The sequence below is a fragment of the Ammospiza caudacuta genome, chromosome 2, assembly GCF_027887145.1.
Source record: "Ammospiza caudacuta isolate bAmmCau1 chromosome 2, bAmmCau1.pri, whole genome shotgun sequence".
NCBI classification, from domain to species: Eukaryota; Metazoa; Chordata; class Aves; order Passeriformes; family Passerellidae; genus Ammospiza; species Ammospiza caudacuta.
This window is the reverse complement of record NC_080594.1, coordinates 46,987,148-47,006,345: the sequence shown is the minus strand read 5'-3', so window position 1 is coordinate 47,006,345 and position 19,198 is coordinate 46,987,148. Positions and strand designations below refer to the sequence as shown.

The window sequence follows — 19,198 nt, the reverse complement described above, 5'->3', positions numbered from 1 at the left end:
AACATACTGTCCCATGCAAATAGCTAACAAATTACCCAAGATCTTCACTCAGACCTTGGCCTAAAGAACGTTATTACTTGGCAGCTGTGGACACACTTGGTGTCAGACACATTAATAATGCTCTGATCTCACCCCAAAGAAATTATTTCCCAGATAAACATTTGTTGCACCAGAGGCATAGAAGCCCTGTCAATACTGTTGGCCAACTGCAACTTTCAAGTGCTTGAGCACGTGTTTTTGAATTTCCCTCTGCTCATCCAGGCACATTCTGAGCAGCCAGCATGCTGACATTACGAAGGTCACAGTCTAGCATGGATGCACTGAAGTGGATGCAATTGGGCAAGAAAGTGCCTGGAAGATCACCTGGAGCTGTTCACAGCAGTGGGGAGCACTGGGCTCTGCATGGCTCTGGCGCCTGTGAGCATTTTTGGGCCACATTTCCTTGTTCACTCTCTTAATGCTGGTCTGGACATGCAGGCCTGGGTCTGTGCAAGGGAATTTCAGCCTGGCAGGAGGGATGAGCCTGGATCTCAGTATCCCCCATGTTGAGGATTACATTGAGTGCTCGGTGTGCAGCTGCAGGCTGAGCTCTGGGGAGAAGCCTGAGCCAAGATACTGGGAAACTCCCAAAGGGCACAGAGATGTGTGATTCCAGCCAGGTGCTCAGACACTCAGGGACAGGAAGGAGCCAAGGGTTCCAGACATGACTCTGCTTGGACTGTGAGGGTATAAGAGCCCTGAGGTTTCTTCATTTGGGGTCCTTCCTTGAAGGCACCCAGCTCAGACTGTTATTTTGTTGTGGCATTGTGATTTAAACTATTTTAAGGATTGAAATGTCAGAGACTTTGTTATGAGAAACCTGGGGTCCAGCCAGTAAGGAAACCTTGTCTGACCATGGAGTGTGGAGCTGCCAGAGCAGCTTGGGTGGTACGAGTGTGACTGCTGGAGTGGTTTCTGGGTGGGTGGGCAGGTAAGTTTCCTTAATGCCATTTGCAGGATTGTGTGGTCCTGTTGGTCAAGCAGCACAGGGTTCCAATAAGCTGCTGTGCCATGACATGGTATTTGCTGTGACCTCCACCTGTGAGGCTGGTGAGCTCTGAGAAAGGCGTGGGGAACCCACCTGGGTGCATGGGATGGGACAACCCTGGATGTGCAGACAGACTGGGGAATGAGAGGATGGAAAGCAGAACCACAGAAAGGGACCTGGGGGTCCTGGTCTGTGCCAAGTTGGACATGAGCCAGCAGTGCCCTGGCAGCCAGGAGGGCCAACCCTGTCCTGGGGGCATCAGGCACAGCACGGCCAGCTGGGCAAGGGAGGGGATTGTTCTGCTCTGCTCTGCTCTGGGGCAGCCTCACCTCCAGGGCTGGGGGCAGTTCTGGGTGCCACAATATGACAGATACAAAGCTGTTAGAGAGTGCCCAAAGGAGGGCAATGAAGATGGTGAGGGGACTGGAGAAGCCATCTGAGGAGTGGCTGAGGTCACTTGGTGTGTTCAGCCTGGAGGAGACGGAGGAGAGACCTCATCACGGTCTGCAGCTTCCTTGTGAGGGGAAGAGCAGTGGCAGGCACTGATCTGTTCTCTGCGGTGAGCAGTGACGGACCTGAGGGAACTGGCGTGCAGCTCAGTCAGGGGAGGTTTAAGTTAGATATTGAGGAAAGGTTCTTCACCCAGAGGGTGTTTGGGCACTGGAACAGGCTGCCCAGGGAATGGTCACAGCACCAGCCTGGCAGAGTTCAAGAAGTATTTGGACAATGCTCTGAGGAACATGGTATGATTCTTGGGGATGGTCCCGTGCAGGAGCTGGACATTGATGATTCCTGTGGGTCCCTTCCAACTCAGGATGTTCTATGATTCCACAACCCTGGCATGAGCCGAGTGCGTCGCGACGGACGCCGGCGAGAACAGAGGGGCTGAGGGACCGAGCCGGCACCAGAACCCGGCTCCGGGCAGGTGCCTGCCGTGCCCCGCTGTCTCCCCGTGTCCCGCGTCCCCAGCCGTCCCCGCTGTCCCCGCCGTGCCCGGCTGTCCCCACTGTCCCCGCCGTGGCCCGCAGCCCCGCCGGGAGGAGCCGCAGCCGCCCCCCACGCGCCACTCCCCGGGACGCCGTTCACGACAGTGTCGCGGCGGGGCTGCCGTACGGCCGCCGCGCGGTTTCCGGCAGGCCGTGCGGGTGGCGTACGGGCCGGAGGGCGAGCGGAGCCGGGAGCAGCGGGAGCGGGAGGCGCCGCTGGCACAGGTGGGGTCACCGGCCCGGCCCAGCCTTGCCCCGGGGCTGCTCAGCACACCCCCGTTCCCCGGGCTTGGGACTGGGTGCGCTGCGGGGTCGGTGCGCTCCTGAAGCTGCCCGGGCCGCGGCAGGCGGAGGCGGGGAAGCCGTGGGGAGAGAGAGCCCCTCCTGTGCCCGGGGGAGCTCGGCTGAGGCACCCACAGTGGCAGGACGCAGTCTGGAATTTCTGCGTGACAGCCACCTGATTTTACTGCTTGTGGTATTGATCCTCTTGGTGTTTCACTTATTATGTATTTCTGTGCTTACACCTTTGGAAAGAGCCGGAGTCTTTACGTTCTCTCTTCAGATTTTTTTATACATTTGTAAGATGACCCTACCCTCACTTCCCGGCCTTCTCTAGGCTGAACAGGCCCAGTCTCAGCCTTTCCTTAAATGAGCCATAAAAGGCGACTCCTTCTCCTTGTCGTGTGGCCTGTCTTTCTTTCAGAGCCTGTATCCCTCCATTGCAACCTTCTGGTCATGGAATGGTAACAACTTGAAGTTGTGTTAAGAAGTGGGAGCCTGACTTTGTAGGATCAATTACTTGCCTAATGATATGTTGCTGTACTGTAAGACAAGAATTAGGAGGCTCCCACTCAAAGGTGCTTTGGAAGAGATGCTGTGACTTGGAGAGCCGTGCTAATCGTGATGCATGTTGTTCAAAACCTGCCTGTTTTTGGTATTTGTGGTGATTCTTGTTGTGACTTGTAGGTAGAGTGAATGCTGAAGTTACAAACGGCGCATCACTTAAGTGACGTGGCTTGTTTTGGGGTTTAAGGGGGGATAACTAGAGAAGTGTAAGAGAAAGACAGAGTATGGAAAGAGAATGAGGTTGTGATGATGGGGTTTTGACAAAAGGAAGGCCAGGGTAAGCAGCAGCCAAATCTTCCTGTGCAAAGATAGTGCAAGAAAAAAAGTAGTGGGAAAATGGTCTGGATAGCCTGATGCTTACACAGCAGTGATGCCTTTTCTTTTTCTCAAGGCAAAGCAGAAGGACAGAGGATTTTATGTAATACATCATGTGGGCATCTCCTTTGTACAGTTATGGAACCATTTCTTGGCAATAAAAGTTTTCTTCTGTGATTTACCCCCTTTTGACAAGCAGTTGAAGAAAAATTCTTTCAGCTTAGTAATAGTGAATCACACTACCCTGCAAAAGTTTGTTGATGTTGTTAAGATGTCTGTTGCTCTAACTTGAACTGCTGTATGTGTCTAATAGTGCTCCTTTGCTCAGCTCAACCTCTTGGATGTCCAGAAAATACCCTTAGCAGCAAGCAAAGCTTTCGCGGGGCACTATTATCCTGTTTATCTTTCCATCTCAGCTGGTGCCACTTGTACAGCAAGCTGCCTGGGCCAGTGCCACTGGATTAGAATCCTAGAACAGCCCTGGCTGGAAAGATTTGAAGGATCACTTGGTCGAACCCCTTGTGGGAAAGGGAGCCTAGGTGAGATTATTTAGTCCTCTGTTCAGTCATGTCTTGAAAAACTCCAGTGATGGGGTTGAGGAAACTCTCCTGGCTGACCATTCAGGAAGCACAGTCTCCCACCTGGGATGCACTCCCACCACCCAAGGCTGTCACTGCTGGAACTGAAGCCCTTTGTGGAGGGCAACTCCAGTGTGGGCCAGCGTGTGCTCTGCTTGATTCCCTATACACAGCACTCACACTCAGTCAGACAAGTTTCCCTTACCAGCTGGACCCCAGGTTTTCCATGGAAGAGTCAGAGACATCTGAATCCTTACAACAATTAAATCATGGTGCAAAACACAAGGCCAGTTTGAGCTGGGTGCCTGCAGGGAGGGACCCTGAACAGCTGAATCCCTGAGCTGCTAGACCCTTGCAGTGTACGTGTGCCACAGTCTGGGCTGCTCCTGCTGAGTCCTTGGCTCCTGCAGTGTCTCTGGGTGCCTGCTCTCCTGGCTGGCCCCTGCGGTCTCTGCTGTGCACAGGGGCAGCACCACTTCACAGCCTTTTTGCCCAGGGCACAGCTTGTCTTTGGCACAGTTCCTGTAGTTGCTAGAAAGTTTGGTATCTTGGGCAGGGGGGGCTGCACTTCTGACTCCACTGTCAGGATATGTCTCAAAGAGTGCTGCACTTCAGCACCAGGCTATGCTGTTAGGATGTGTCTCAAAGAGTTCTTTGATGATATTGTAGCTTCATAGGCCCTAACTCTCAGTGTTAGTGTATTCCTGTAGGTTTAGATTCTGCTCATCAGCCTTGCTGAAGAATGTTAGAGAAAGTGATTTGGAGTTTTTAGAATGAAACAAAATTTGATATTTTTTCTTATTGCTAAGCTGTAGTGTATTAAAAGGTATGCATGTAGGATCTTTGTTGAATTCTGTAATTTTCTTTGTCTTGAGCAAGAAACAGACCATCATTGTATTGTTCAGCGTATTTTTAAAATGCCATGAATACAAGTTACTCCTACATGAACATCTTTAAAATGCATCTGCAATATTTGTGTAAAGAAAACCCAGTGCACAACCCTAATTTTGTGGAGTAAGGCAAACACATTTTCCTTGTACAGCAGTGGGCTCAGTGTTGGCTTTTACCATTCACAGCTTAGAACTGGGGAATAAATAGCTATATAAAGATGCTACATCTTTGCTTAGACAAAAGCTGATCAAATGTTAGAACCACTGTGAGATGAATAAAGAACAAAGAAAGTGGTTGCACAGGCTTGTTACCCATTTCTGTGCAATTAAAAATAGTTTATGCAGCCCTGGTCCCAGCATCTCAAGAAGAACCAAACAACCTTTTAGAAGGTGGGAAGAAAGGTGCAGAGATGATGATGGTGTGGACTGGCAAAGGACTCTAGAGGTTTTGAGACAAGGAAAGATAGGCTGAAAATAAAGTTAATACAAGAAAGTTCTGTAAAATTGTTAAATTATATGGAGAAGGGAATAGAAAGTGCTATCTGCTGGTTCTTTCAGGTTAAGAACTAGGTTGTACTAAGAATTTTGCAGGTAGCCAGCTTAAAGCAGACAAAAGAAGTGAACTTTCAGATGATGCACAGAGAAATTCTGGAGTCTCTTGTATGGTGTGTTGCAAATACCAGCACTGCACTTCATCCAGACAAGAATGGCCTAAAATGCAAAGTATATGTTGGAAGCTGTAGATTGAAAAGTTGTTGAGCCTCAAATTGCTGGAGGATGCAGGGATATTTTGGAGATGGCTCACTTTGAACTTAAGCCTGTATACATGTCAGCTTCCTTGGGCATTGCTGGACATTTTTTAGTTGGGATACTAGTTTAGATTCTTAGTTCTGAGAATGTCAGAGCGCTGAGAAATCCAGTACAGGTAAACAGAATGGAGTATAATTTGTGAAATACTAGCCAGCATGATTCTTCTAGTCCATTTTTTGTGGAGTGTAGGAATGGATCTGGAGACAGTGACATTGTTTTCTACAGAAGTTAACCATTAGAGATGCTTGATCCCTATATGGCTGATGAGAAACCTTCCTGATGGGACTTTTCAGCTTCTTACTGAAAGTCACAGTATGGAGTCTGTGTTATATTTCCACTTTGTTATGTTTTCACTTCCAAGCAACCTAAAGTGAAGTCAGATTCTTTGATTTTCAGATATTCTCTTGGGTGCATTGGGGTAATACTGAAACTTAAATTAATGATCAAATGGTTTTCTTTGCTGTTGCTTGTGGAATTGCTGTGTTCATCATCTTATGAATGTCCTTGAACTATTTATTTTCGTTCCAGTAAGATCAAAAAGTTGAAGTGAGGAGAGGAGATACTGAAGTTTGGGAGTTTCCCCCCACACCCCCTTTTCTATACCAAAGTTTTAGAATGTGCCAGCAAAAGTGTATCATAAGCATTTTATCCTATACAAGCCCATGTGGGCCAAAGGAAGCTGTAGAGATTCCTTTATTACTTATTTGGCTGATAGGGAAATTTAAGAATGAAAGTAGTTTTTTTTTTTAAACTCATTTAATGTTTCCTCTTCCCATTTATGGACCAAATAATCTAATATAGCTATGTAAAAGGGCAATATTTTTAAGACTTCCCCTGTAGATACTCTGTTATTTCTGTGAAAAGTCAATTTAGCATTTTATAATGTGAAAGCCTGAGGATGTCATAGTTGCCATGTCAATACTCTGCTGTCTGATTTTCAGAAATGGACTTGTTGCTGCCTGTGTGAGAGCGGATTAATGTCCTAAGTGTATTGACTTTCTCTGCCTTTCTTTGATTCTGGCTGGGCTGCCTGCTGCAGTGGCTGTTCAGGGAGGGGATTGTCCTGCTCTGCTCTGCTCTGCTCTGGGGCAGCCTCACCTCCAGTGCTGGGGGCAGTTCTGGGTGCCACCATATAGGAAAGACATTAAACTATGGGAGAGGGTCCAAAGGAGGGCAGAAAATACAGTGAAGGGCTTGGAGGATGCAGGCCTATGAGGACTGACTGAGGTCACTTGGCTGCTTCGCTGCAGAGGAGACTCGGGGGAGACCTTGTCATGGTCTGCAGCTTCCCTGTGAGGGGAAGAGGAGGGGCAGGCACTGATCTCTGCTCTATGATGAGGGAATGGCCTGGAGTTTTGTCAGGGGAAGTTTAGGTTGGATGTCAGGAAAAGGTTCTTCACCCAGAGGGTGTTTGGGCACTGGAACAGGCTGCCCAGGGAATGGTCACAGCACCAGCCTGACAGAGTTCTAGAAGCGTTCAAGAAGCTCTCAAGCTCATGGTGTGATTCTTGGGGTGTCCTTTGCAGGGGCAGGAGTTGGACATTGATGATCTCTGTGGGTCCCTTCCAACTCAGGATATTCCATGATTCTATGAATGGAACTGGGAGAAAACTATTGCGACACTTATTCTCAATGTGTTTTGTTTGTCTTAGAAAAGCAGCAAGAGATTATCAGGATTTAATCACAGCTGGCTATTGCAGTCAAGACAGTTACTTGGTGATTGTAATTCTGGAATCCTTTTACTTTGGGAAAGACACTTGGAAAGCTGTGTAGTCTTTGCTTCTGGTAATCTGAGGAATTTGCAGAAATAACTGTAGATCTGTTTCTGGAAAGATCAGATGTTCAGCCAACTCACCTTAAGGAGCTTTTTGTTATGAAACATGGAGCTTGCACTTGTTTCTATGAACCAAAATGCCACACAATTCTTTGATCAAGATTTCTCTTTTAAATATTGGAAATGTCTTCTTTTATTTGTGTAGTCTTTAATTTGTCTGTTTTCCAAACTGCACTGATAAAACCCAGTGGCTGATAGTGTTTATGATAATGATCAGTAATCAAATAATTAAGTGTTGACATGCAAATCATTAGAAAGCTCCAGAAACAGCATCTTGTTTTGATGAACATGATAGTTCATGGCACTGCTATTTTTGTTTAAAAGTTTACAGCAAGAAAATAGTCAGATGGGCGTTGTGGTAAGTGCAGAGATGTATATTTTCCTAGACATGAACACTTCTTATCAAGACTTCAAAATTTGGATTACTCTTGTATCTGTTTTTTCATATGGTATTTTTGTATTTTAGGGTTGCTCTTCTGTTACTTGAGGCTTTTTCCATGGACTTTGAGTCTTTCACTCTTTGGCCTCTGAGGGTGATGTGATTTGGCTATTCCTTGTGCAGAAAATCCTGCCTTTTAGTTTTTAAGGATTACTGACAGATTGGAAGTTGAGTGTAGATAAATAAGACCTCGGCCAAATAATGTATATTACTGAAACAATGAAAATAAATTGATAGCATAAACCAAGTTCATTGCATAAACAAGAAATTGTGTGTTTAGTTTTACTTATTTATATTTTTGAAAATACTTTATATTTCTGAAAAAATTGATTTGATATTTGCAAGCCATTATTTTTGGAAATATCTTATTTGATGTTTTTGATTAGACTTTTCCCTTTAATTTTTTGGTTTACATTTTTTGTTTTATTTTCTTAGGAAATACAACTTAAAATTAAAGAAAAGCAAACAACAAACAGTACGTAACAGTATCACTGAGTTCACAGTATTAGAGCTCTAAAGAAGCTGTGAAATCAGCAGGTTTTGCTGGTGAAGTACGATCAGGTATTTCCTCCTAAAAGCCTAACAGGTGGCTTTTTGCAGTGATCAGTATTTGCTGAGGTGATGGAGTGCTTGGCAGTATTTCACACTGCAGTTTTCAGTGGAAAATTACAGAAATCTCTCCTTAGGGAGAAATTAGGAGCAAAACATGTCTCTATTAGGGGTTATAGTTGCTTCTGTGCTGTAATAGTAAGCACCTCCTTTCTGTTCTTTCCCTTTTAAATCTTCGTGAAGTGTTAAATATCCAGCTCTATCTGCCAAAGAAAATAAACACTTCAGCACTTCAGTCTATGGTATTAGAAGAGTAATGGCACTGAGAAATGAATACTGCCTTTCACAAAAGATTTTTGGATTCTTGTCAGAGCACCTCCATGCATTTTTGCAAGCAACATCTTTGAACAGACTGGTCGTTTTTGAAGGTCAATGATGAAGACAGATATCACATTAACAAGAAATACCTATTTATGGTTTCCTAGCAGTAATAGCTTCTAGTTATCTGTTGTGTCTGCACGTGTACCAGCAGAGCCTCTGCTGCCTCCCAGATGTTTCTGACTGAAGGCTGACATCTTCTGTAGCCTGCTCTTTAAATCACATCTGACTTTTGATTATTGATCACAAGAAGCTTAAATGATTGAAGTGATAGTCGCTTCAGTGACCTTTATCTGTGCCTTTTGGCAGGTGAAGATGACAAGAGTGGTGACATTTCCAGTCGGCAAAGCTGTGTCTGGAGGAGGTGGTGACACAGGCAGCTCTCTGAATCAGTTGCAAGTTCCCAAGCTGGGCTGGAAGCTAAGCTCTTCCTTGTGTTTCCACTATTGTCCTCCTTGGGAGGTCTTTGTGGATGTAGCAATAATTGGAATATTGAGACTCAAAAAATAATCTAAGCATTCACCAAAATAAGTGTGTTATTCAGACAGAGTATAAATTGGTATAAAAGCATCAGAGCTGCAAAGAAGGGTATGTTCAAGTTCCCTGGAGGTAAGCACTCGTGTAACCAGGGCTCTCTGTCCCTGAGCTTTGGGGTGATGGAAAGTAATGGAGTGGTAATGCATGGCATAGCAACCTTTCTGATACTTGATTATCAAAACAGTTAAAATAGTGGGGTAGTTTGTATGACAGCATGGGAGATGATCCTGAAATGAGAAAGAAAAGCTCATTGTACATATTTTGAGTGCCTTATCTTGATGTCTGAAGGACTGGCTAGGTGTTAGATTTTTTGAACTTTCTTAACAGAAAGCTTTTGCTGAAAAGGAGTTTTTTCCACAATTCTTTTTCCCCAAGTGCACTTTGCCCCTTTGTTCCTTGAGCCTTGATGACCTTGCTAGAGGGGCAGCTTGTAAGCCTGTTCTGCAGGAAGCTGCACCGTCCTTTTGGTGGGATTTATTTTGTGTCAGGGTGGTCCTGGAAGTGGCTTTGCCTGAGACTGGAGTGCAGGAACAGGCCTGGGTGGGTAAAGTGGTGGGAACATGTGAGGGGCAGTGCAGAGAGGGGAGGTGTGGCATGGAGCCCTGCCCTTCAGTGGCAGGTGGCCAGGACAGCAGCTTAGCTGGTGCTCTCTATTGAATGTTTTTGTCAAACTGTAATGATCTGATCTGCTGTAGATTTTCTTCTGATTGCTTGTGGAGGAAAAGGGAGTCTTTCGTCTTTTGGATGAAGAAGTTGACTATTGAGTCTTGGGAATTATAATTTAAAGAACTAGAGGTTGACCACAGTTATAGGTGGAAAATTGCAAGGTTTTTGTAATGGTATGGAAAACTTTCTCTGGACTTCATGAGAGCTGAAACAGTAAATAGAGTTGAGGTCAGGAAGGAGTGTTGCTTAGGGTTTCTGTGAGCTGGGAAGGGAATTTTTACCTCATCCTTCCATCCCTTCTGGACATCCTTGAGGGACTGCTGTGCAACAAGCTGCATTTATTGTGTGACCTATAACTTGGCTGTTGGCAGTGCCTTTGATCATTTCTGCTTCTTCCTGGTGTTGCATGATGTAATTTTTATAGCTTTTGGGTTTTGCATCTGCAGTGTATTACAGGCTGCTTTGGAGCAAACTTTATTCATTTAGTAGATCATGTTGTCAGCTACTGGGCGGGCTGGCCTTAATGACCCGCTTGATGGAAACCAGAGAGCACTTTCCTTGAACTTGGTTTCCTCCCACATTCAGCTGGATCTGTGAAATTCAAACCCCTTTCGCCTACTTGTGGTAAAGTCTGTAAAATTTGGCTCTCTTCAACCATGGCAAGCATTGCTGACATAGTGCTGCAGAATAATTACTGTTTTTGTAATAACAGACCTTGCAGAGTTGCCTTGCCAGCCTTAGACTTCACCTTTTTTGTTGCAAAGGAGACCATGGGCAATATTATTAGGGTGTTGCAGAAGTGTGTAGTGTAGCATGATGCTTGTCCTTCTTTGACAGGTTGTTGCTTGTAAAGTGTGTACATGCACAGGCATTTGCATAATTAAAGCATTACTTTTGAAACAGAGGTAATTCAGAAGCACATCATCCACTATTTATGGGGAAAAAACTGAAAAATATTGCTGTGGTGACCTAAAATGTACCTCATTTGTAAAGGGGGAAATTATAAATTATTGGGTATTCCTGCGGTATTGTAAGTATTAATGAACCTTAATGTGAATTAAATGCTTGGACTCCTCTGGGTTGACAGATGTGAAACTATTAGAGTTGGTCCTCATAGGTAGAATGGTAAATCTGACAGAAGAATTAATTAGTTTTTCTTTCTTTTTTACATTTTATGACATGCTAGTAAGCCCTGCAGCTTTTGAAAAGAAAAGTAGAATATGAAGGTAAGTTTTGAAGCTAATAAAGTAGTGTAGGCAGATTTCCCGACTCACTTCTACTTGAAGTAATTGTGTGTGTGTGAGGGGAAAGTATAATGAACAATAAAAAATTGAGTATTATAATTTGAGGGAGCTAGATTGTAGAAACAAATATTTATAGGGTATTGCTGCTAACTTTCTAGTCTTAGAAATTTTAACTTCTTTCATAATTTTTAGATGTCTAGGCAATGTTCTTTTTTTTATTTTTTCTTTTTTTTCCTTCTTTCTTTTTATTTGATCTTGCATAAATATATTGTTAAGAATCTTCTATTTTGTATCCTTGTTTAGGAGACACAGACTTCCATCTGATGCTTTTGTTTCTGTCTTTCTCTTTTTAACAGCACGGTGGTCAATCAATAAGATGAATGTGCCACTACACATTCATCTTGCCCAATCCTGTTTAGTTTAGTATTCAGGAGACAGCAATCTGTAGTCTGATGATGATTTCTAGTCAATCTGTGTTCCAAATGAGTATTTGTGTACTGTAGCCAAAATGATGATCCACCTCTTTCATTAGAATGATGTATCTCAGTTACTTAAATACTCGCCTTCATTTATTCTGTTTATTTTTAGATCTAATAAAAAGTATAAAAGCTCAGTTTGTGCCTTACTTTATAACATTACCTCATTTTATTTGTAACTTCGGCAGCATGAAGAAAATACTAATGTTATTTAAAATATACTTGTTATTGTAGGAAATGATAAGAGGCTAAATCTTCCATGACAGACAGAGAACATCTACAATGAAGAAATGTTTACAAGCTGATCTTGAGTGGTCTTTATTGTGGCATTTATAGATTTATGGGCTGGAGAACTGCAAAAAGGGTGGAAGGGAGCTGTTGACTCCAGCTGCAGTTCTTTCTCAACCAAAAGTGAAATGGAATATGTAGGAAAAGCCTGCCTATTTTTTTCCAGTCTACATCTTGGCAACTAGTTTTGTGTTGCTTGTGGAGTGAACAAGCTTGGACTCAGGGGTTTTTTTTTTCCCATCTAGAACTACATGCAGCTTCCCTTTATCTCCAGTGTTTCATCTCTGTCCAGTTATAAGTTCAAGTTTGGAGTCTGTGGCTTGTAGACATTTTGTGAGTTGCAAAGCTGAGGTTATTTTCCTTTACTTGTCCAAAAATGTGGCATGTTTAGTTACTTTGTTTTAGTCAGATGAATATGTTTTTAAGACGAAAGAGCCATCATTGTCTACATGGACTAGAAGAGAATATGTCAGTCTGATATATTTCTGCATGAATTTTCAAGGGTCTTGTCCCAGATGTTGTAGGGTGGCCAGGGTTACCTCTCTGTATGATGTAGAAGTTGCAGGAAACACACCTGCATTTTTTGGATTCCTGGGTGGTTTTAGTGATGCTGTGTTGTACTTAACATCTATTTCACTCTCGCTGCATTGTAGTCCTGCTCATTCTTTTGTTATTTTGTTTACTTGTAAACTAGAAAATGTTTTGATGTTGGAACAGATGTCTGAATTCCTTTTAACTCCTTCTTTATGCCTGCCTTTTGAATTTTAAGAGGTAGTATTCACCTTTGTAGACTGTCAGCTTCATTCTAGAGATGGAAGTCTCAGTCTTGACCTCTTTTTTCAAGCTGATTTACACTATTTTGTGTTTGTTTTACAATATTCCCTTGTTTAAAATCAAGAAGTCTGGGTAGCAGCCGTGCTTTGCTTGCATTTAATTGCATTAGAAAGTTTATCATATGGATAAACTGCTAAGAAAGTAGGCAGTGAAAAGTTTAAAAGGGTGTTTTGTTTGGGCACAGATAAGAAGTGGGCTTTTTTTTTTTTTTAATTCATTGTGTTGTGCCACTTTGAAAAACACAGCAGCAATCTTGTCTTGTGAGTTAGCACTTTTTAAAAAATCCCCTTTTAGTCTTATTTTTTTAGCATGTATTTCTGTTCTTTTGAACCCTTATAGTGTATTTGTCATCTTCCTGCAAACATTGTTTTCTGTCAGGACAAAAGCTGCAGATTTTCTTCTTGGCTATATCAAAAAAGAGAAACTGCCCTGTGGTAGTGTGGTTAGTGTCTTGTGCAGTGCCCAGGCTTGGATGTGGAGAACTAATAGCTGGCCAGGAGGAAAAACCTCAATTGTTGTCCAATTTCCTGAGACTTTTTAATTTTTTTGCTTTTAATATTGGTCTTTCTTAAACTTGTCTGTGTTCTCTTGGCTTATGTTTGACAACACTTTCTGATAAAAGTTGGTGTTTTAAGATAAGAATTTCAAACTCTAGCTTTAGTTTTTGTTTTGATTTTAATTATTTTAAAAGAAAGTAGTCAAATAAGTAAAAACCCAAAAGCATGTTGAAATTTGCAAGACTTATCTAACACAAAATTAGGGCTGTAATAATGTAAAATCTTTCCTCCTGTTTAATCAGGGTAGGGTGATATATGGCATATATAAATAAAGATAAAGAATTTATATATTATAAAGATAAAGAATTTACTAAAGACAAGTTATACTTAAGTAAACTTCCTTCTGAAAGTCATGTTTGTGCTGAACATAACAGAGTGAACTTCAGAGGCTGAAAAAATAATTATTTTAACGATGTGGTTTGTAAAAATCCTTTTTAGGAATTGAAACTGTTTGCAGTGATGGTTATTTTTTCAGAAGATGTAGTAAAAGTATTTCTAGTTTTATCTCTGTAACTACAAAGGGAGTAACATTCTGAAACCTGAAATGCCTGAAATGCAGTTCTCAACATTGTGTGTGGAAAAGCTACTGAGCTCCACGTGATTATTTTTCTTCTCTGTTCATCTTAGGCCAAAATTAGTTCTGAGAAGAAGGAGAGCTGCAAGCTGCTAAAAGGTCTGTGAGGTGAAGATACATTGGTGCCTGCTGATGTGAATGAACATATGGAGCCACTGGAAAAGGTGATGAAATTGTAAATAATTAAATTGGGTTGTTGCCTTTACAGAATGTTTGTATGAGCAGAAGACTTGGTGGACTTTAAGACAATCTTTAAACACATCCCAATTTCTAATTTCTTTATGCTTTGATATTAGCTTTTTTTAAAGGAAGACATTATCTTTTATTTGCCAGGAGGAAAAAATTCTGTAATTCAATTTCAGCTTTAATTTCTACCAAAAGCAGAAAAGGAAGTGCTACCAGACAATAGTAGTCCCATGGGAAGAAGTCTGGAGGATTCAAGGCTTCATAGCAACCTCATTTGTGTTCATTCACAGGAGAAACCTTAATGGAGCCTGTGAATATCACATCCTTTTAATGTGCAGATATTTCAACAATGGAAAGATGTGTATTGATAATGTAGTGATACCTGAAGAAATAGGTTTGACCAAAGTAAATGTAGTGTAGTAGGTATTATCTGTTTAGTTGCAGTGAAAAAGATACTGAGAGGGAGAAGAAAAATTGATCATAGATGTGAAGTATGCCCTCCCTGCCCCGACCACTCCAGCCCTTCCCCCATAGAAGAGAGAGAGGGTAGTAAAAATGAAAGGTATTTATGTGTATTTCATCTTTTTTCAGTGAGGTTTGGTAAGTAGGTTTTGATTATTTTTATTGCATATGGATGATTTGGTTTACTGGATCTCATTTACAAACATTTACTTGTAGGAACATTCTGTGCAGAAAAAAAAGAAAAAGGATAAACATTCCAAAAAAGCTAAGAAGGAAAAGAAGAAAAGTAAGAAACAGAAATCTGAAAAGAAGGATGACTTACTTGATAGTTCTTCCGTAAGTAAAAAATTCTAAAATAGCTCAAATTACAGTCTTAAAACTTGAATCTTTTTAGTCCCTGTGTGCATGCATGGTTGGTAAAATTAAGGCTCATTCTTATCATTTTCTGTTGGGAAAAATTGCAACAAAATTTTTCTATTTTCATGTACTGAGTATTTAATCAACTTAAAATAGGCTGTTATGTGAGTGCTTGTGAATTTTATGGTATTAAATTCACTCATTAGGATCTAAGGGATTTGTAGCTTTTCAGCAGAGAGAAAATAAAAATCAAAATCCTCATTCTGATATGGAGAGGAAAAAATTTCATAGATACCCTGTAGTGTCTGGTATATGATAGAAAGATGTGTCTAAAATTGGAAATAATTGACTTTGATTTTAAGCATGAATTACCTCTGCCTTTTTCCACAGATGTTCAACCATGGACACTCCCAACAACATGGGAGTTGTACATGGGGCTGAAGGACTTGTACATTTGAATCTCTTTCTTCCATGTAAGGACATGCCTTCACATTGAAGGGCACTCTGGAAAACAGTTCAGAGACTGCATTTGAAATCTGGGTGCTGCCTTCTGGCCACATTGTGGAAAACATCTTCCCAGCATTTTTGGTACAAGTCAGGTGGCACTGTTGTAATTTTCAGAGTCGCTTTTATGGAGTGAAGGAACGTCCATTATAATGGGACTTATTTTTCAGAGATAAACAATAGTATCAGTGTGGGAAGTAACCAAAGGCACAAATGTCCCACATTCTCCATGGGTGTCACCAAAACCCTTCAGATCACAGCAGGGACTCCTAGGATGCAACACAGTCCCAGCTGTAACTTCCATCCAAAGTCTTTTACTCCTAAGACAGGTTCATGTGAATAGCAGAGAAACTCTGTTCACTGCAGCCCTATTGGATTCAAGTGAAAAATCTCTGCACGCTGTTTGCAAATGCAAGTGTAGGAAGTGGGATACAAAATAGCAGGCAATAGCATGTACCATGATTTAGATTGTGCTGTGTAACTGATCTAACTTTTTAAATGTAATGCATGTAGATTTTTTAAAAATTTTTTTTTTGTTATGTCCTAAACCCTATTGGTTTTGGTTTTGTTTTTATTCTGACTGTTTTACTTTTAGTAGAGTTATGCAAATAAGCTGCCAGTATGAGGTTGTGTTGCATGCTTATGAAGTGAAATATTTTGATCATGATGGAGCAATCTCCTATGGGAATATTAATATTCTGGTTTTATTCTCAGTATTTTTAAATATTAAACAATATCATGTTAGTAATGCTAATCAGCATTAATTTTGATTATTGATATAATTGCTAAGTATTGCATATTATCAAGTAGTGTGTTAAGCTATTATTTTTATTCTTTACATTAAACTCTCTTCTTAGGATTCTTCAGTTGAATGGGTTGAGTCAAATGTGTCACAGTCAGATGACACAGAAGAGGCTTGGAAGGTCAACAAGCAGCAAGATACTGCAAAAGAACCTTCCCTGCAGGTGGGCAGGCTCACATCTACTCCAGATATAAATTCAGCTTGTGAGACATGCTTCGATTTCTTGGGAGCTCTTTTGCAGAGTGTTGAGCAAAACCTGTTTTACAGACCAATGTCTTTGTTTAGCTGGGTGATGCTACTTTTCATTGATTAGAAGATTTCTCTACCTAATAGTTCTGAGTGTTTAATAAGGCACTACTCTTAATGTTGCCCAGTACCAACTCCTATGAGGATTTTTTGAAGCTCTTACAAGTTACTTTGATTTTCTTGAAGACATCATCTTAAAGGTCTTAACTAGACATGTTACTTTTTACTTCACAATTTTAGTGGCTGTTCTACAATTGAATAAATTGGCATGGACATTCACATTTGTTGATGCACATTGCTTGCTGATGTGGACATAGATATTATGGAATCACTTGGAGATAGATATTTTTTCAGTTCCTTCTCTTTCTTGAAAGAGATCTGAGAAATATAATGTTGAGTTTCACCTCTGAAATTCTCTGGCATGTTGTCTAACATAATTTTTAAATAAGAGACAAAGTGACATATGGCATCTGTTTGGACTGACAGCTGAGTCTTGAACTCTGTTGAAGATAGGAAGATTCTTCTGCAAGGCCATGTTTCAAAATAGATGTAATCTGGTCATTTTGGTTGCTACACCAGAATTACAGAAATGCCTGAAATACTTGCCTTTATAGAGTAATTGCTTACCATGTGTATGTCACTGCTTGCTTTTGAGGCTTCAGGTTTTAACCTGTATAAAGGTAGTGGATGTATCTAGGCTTTTAATATGATGCTTTTCTTTAGTCTAGTCCTCATTTTTAAAATCTCTTTGATCAGGCTTAGGTTCTGTAAATGCAGTTTTCTAGCTGTTATCATGGGTACAGTTCACAGAATTTAGATGTATAGCTGTTAAGTTTGAGGGTGCAGTTAGTGCCTGGATATCTGAGGTGTGAACTATGCTCAGATAATGATTGCAGATTTTGTATACACTAGAAGAGATGTAAGAGATCATGAGATTAGAGCTAGCTAAATGAGATGTACGGTATTTGTTTATTCTAATGATTAGCAGACTAAAAATATTAATGTTTACTAATGTCTTAAATGCCATTGTAAATATGTATTTCATGTTACAGGGAGACATGAAACTTGTTTAAATATTAAAAAATTTGAAGATTAGAGTTCTTAAAATCATATTTGCTTTTCATTGAAGTATTTAATATGTGTTTGTAGGACCTATACTGTTTATTGTCAACAACATTTGTCAGTAGCTGCACTGCTTTGGTTTGGCACATAAACCATGTTTTTGTTGGAATTATGAACACTGATTCTTTGTGTTTATTTTAAAGAGAGAAGAATGGATGAATTTAAACTTCATGTCATTGAAAACAACGTCAGTAGCAGCTGTCAAAGGTGAAAGACACAAAGAAAAAGTATTGGAACGGCAGAAAGCTCAAGAGCTTGAGCAGGTAGGAGGAATTAATATCTTAATCTTTTTCTGCCTTTTACTAAATTTTGTGTGATGAATAGAGTAATGAATTGGTTCAAATATGTAAGTCTTTATTGTTATTAAAACTAATGCCTTATGTGATAATGATCTTAATTAAATTGGTCTGTTTGGATGGAAAGCTTAATACATCAGGCTTGTGGAGAAAAGCCTTTTAACTTCTAGGTAAGGATAAAGCTACATTTGTTAGTACTAAGTTCTGTTAGTAACAATGACAGACTGTTGGTCTGGCCTTCTCCTTGGTGTGTGAAAGGGGCACCATTGTTTAGTGTTGTAAAAGCTTATTTAAGTTACTGTATTTAAGTGTAGGGTACAGAGGCTTGTTTTCTCCTAAAGAAAGAACTCGGAGCAGTTGTTGTGCCTTTCATGTCTCAGTTGTTGGTGAACACATGGGTGATTCAGGGTCTGGCTGGAGAAAGGGCTGCTGTCATTGAATTACCTCTTTTTACATACAGTTGATGGCTCCTTCATTTGTTCATTTACCTTGTTAAATGCTATGTAGTCTGATCTGAAAACATAGTGATGCATCACTAGCTAATATTTCTTTGTCCTCATGTCTCACAGCAGGCTCTTTCTTGCCATTAGGTTTCCCTGTTAGCTGTGTTGTGCTTGGGAACCAGACTGACCTGGATCACTGTTTTTGTGTAGTAGGCAGTGCCTTGGTTATTGTCTTTGGACAAGGGATAAATATTTAAATATTTTTCTCTACAATTTTTTTCCTGAACACTATTTCAGGAGGACCCTTTAGTGTGGACATCTTAAATCACTGGAATGTCAGCCTGTATTATATGGTTAACAACAATTGAGATGTATTCTTAGTCTTAGAACAGAATGATTTTTATAGACTCTCGCACCCAACTACTTGCTGTCCATGTAGGTTTATACTCCTCTGTTTTCTGTGCCTGAGTGTCTGCTTTTTCTTTGGTACACCAAACAGTGTGTACAACAGATGCTTAGACCATGAAAGTGGTGATGGTGGTGAATTGTGTGACTTCACATACAAGTCTCTCAAAATGTATAGATCTTCTATAAAATACAAACCATATGCTATGCAAACATTTAAATTATTTCTGTTTTAGGCCGTGTTGTCTGAGAGAGAGCTCAATCCCTATTGGAAAGATGGTGGTACAGGTTTGCCACCAGAGAAGGATGAAGAGGCTTCAGTTAAGAAAGGTTAAGAGCAACTCTTTTAGTAATAATCTTGAATTTCTTTCTCCAATTTCTGGGCTCTGTGTTGCTAACAAATTGCTCCTAATGTTGTTACTTCTGTTGTAACAGGATTATTAATAATATATATATTATTAATAATATAGGTAATAAAGTAAAATTTGGATGAAAATTCCATAGTGAATATTGGGTTAGTATCATAGAATATGTGTTTTGCAGAATT

The 19,198-nt window shown here is 40.8% G+C and overlaps 1 protein-coding gene across 1 annotated transcript in view; it reads left to right on the top strand.

Annotated features, from left to right (window-relative positions):
- The first annotated feature begins 2,148 nt into the window (after positions 1–2,148).
- CWF19L2 (CWF19 like cell cycle control factor 2) overlaps positions 2,149–19,198 on the top strand; it is a 60,065-nt gene continuing 43,015 nt past the window's right edge. Inside the window, exons 1-6 of the mRNA XM_058825277.1 lie at positions 2,149–2,238; positions 13,882–13,992; positions 14,693–14,812; positions 16,195–16,302; positions 17,651–17,770; positions 18,888–18,981. Of these exons, the coding sequence (XP_058681260.1) occupies positions 13,975–13,992; positions 14,693–14,812; positions 16,195–16,302; positions 17,651–17,770; positions 18,888–18,981 (460 nt within the window). The 5' untranslated portion in view covers positions 2,149–2,238; positions 13,882–13,974. The remainder of the gene's footprint in view (positions 2,239–13,881; positions 13,993–14,692; positions 14,813–16,194; positions 16,303–17,650; positions 17,771–18,887; positions 18,982–19,198) is intronic.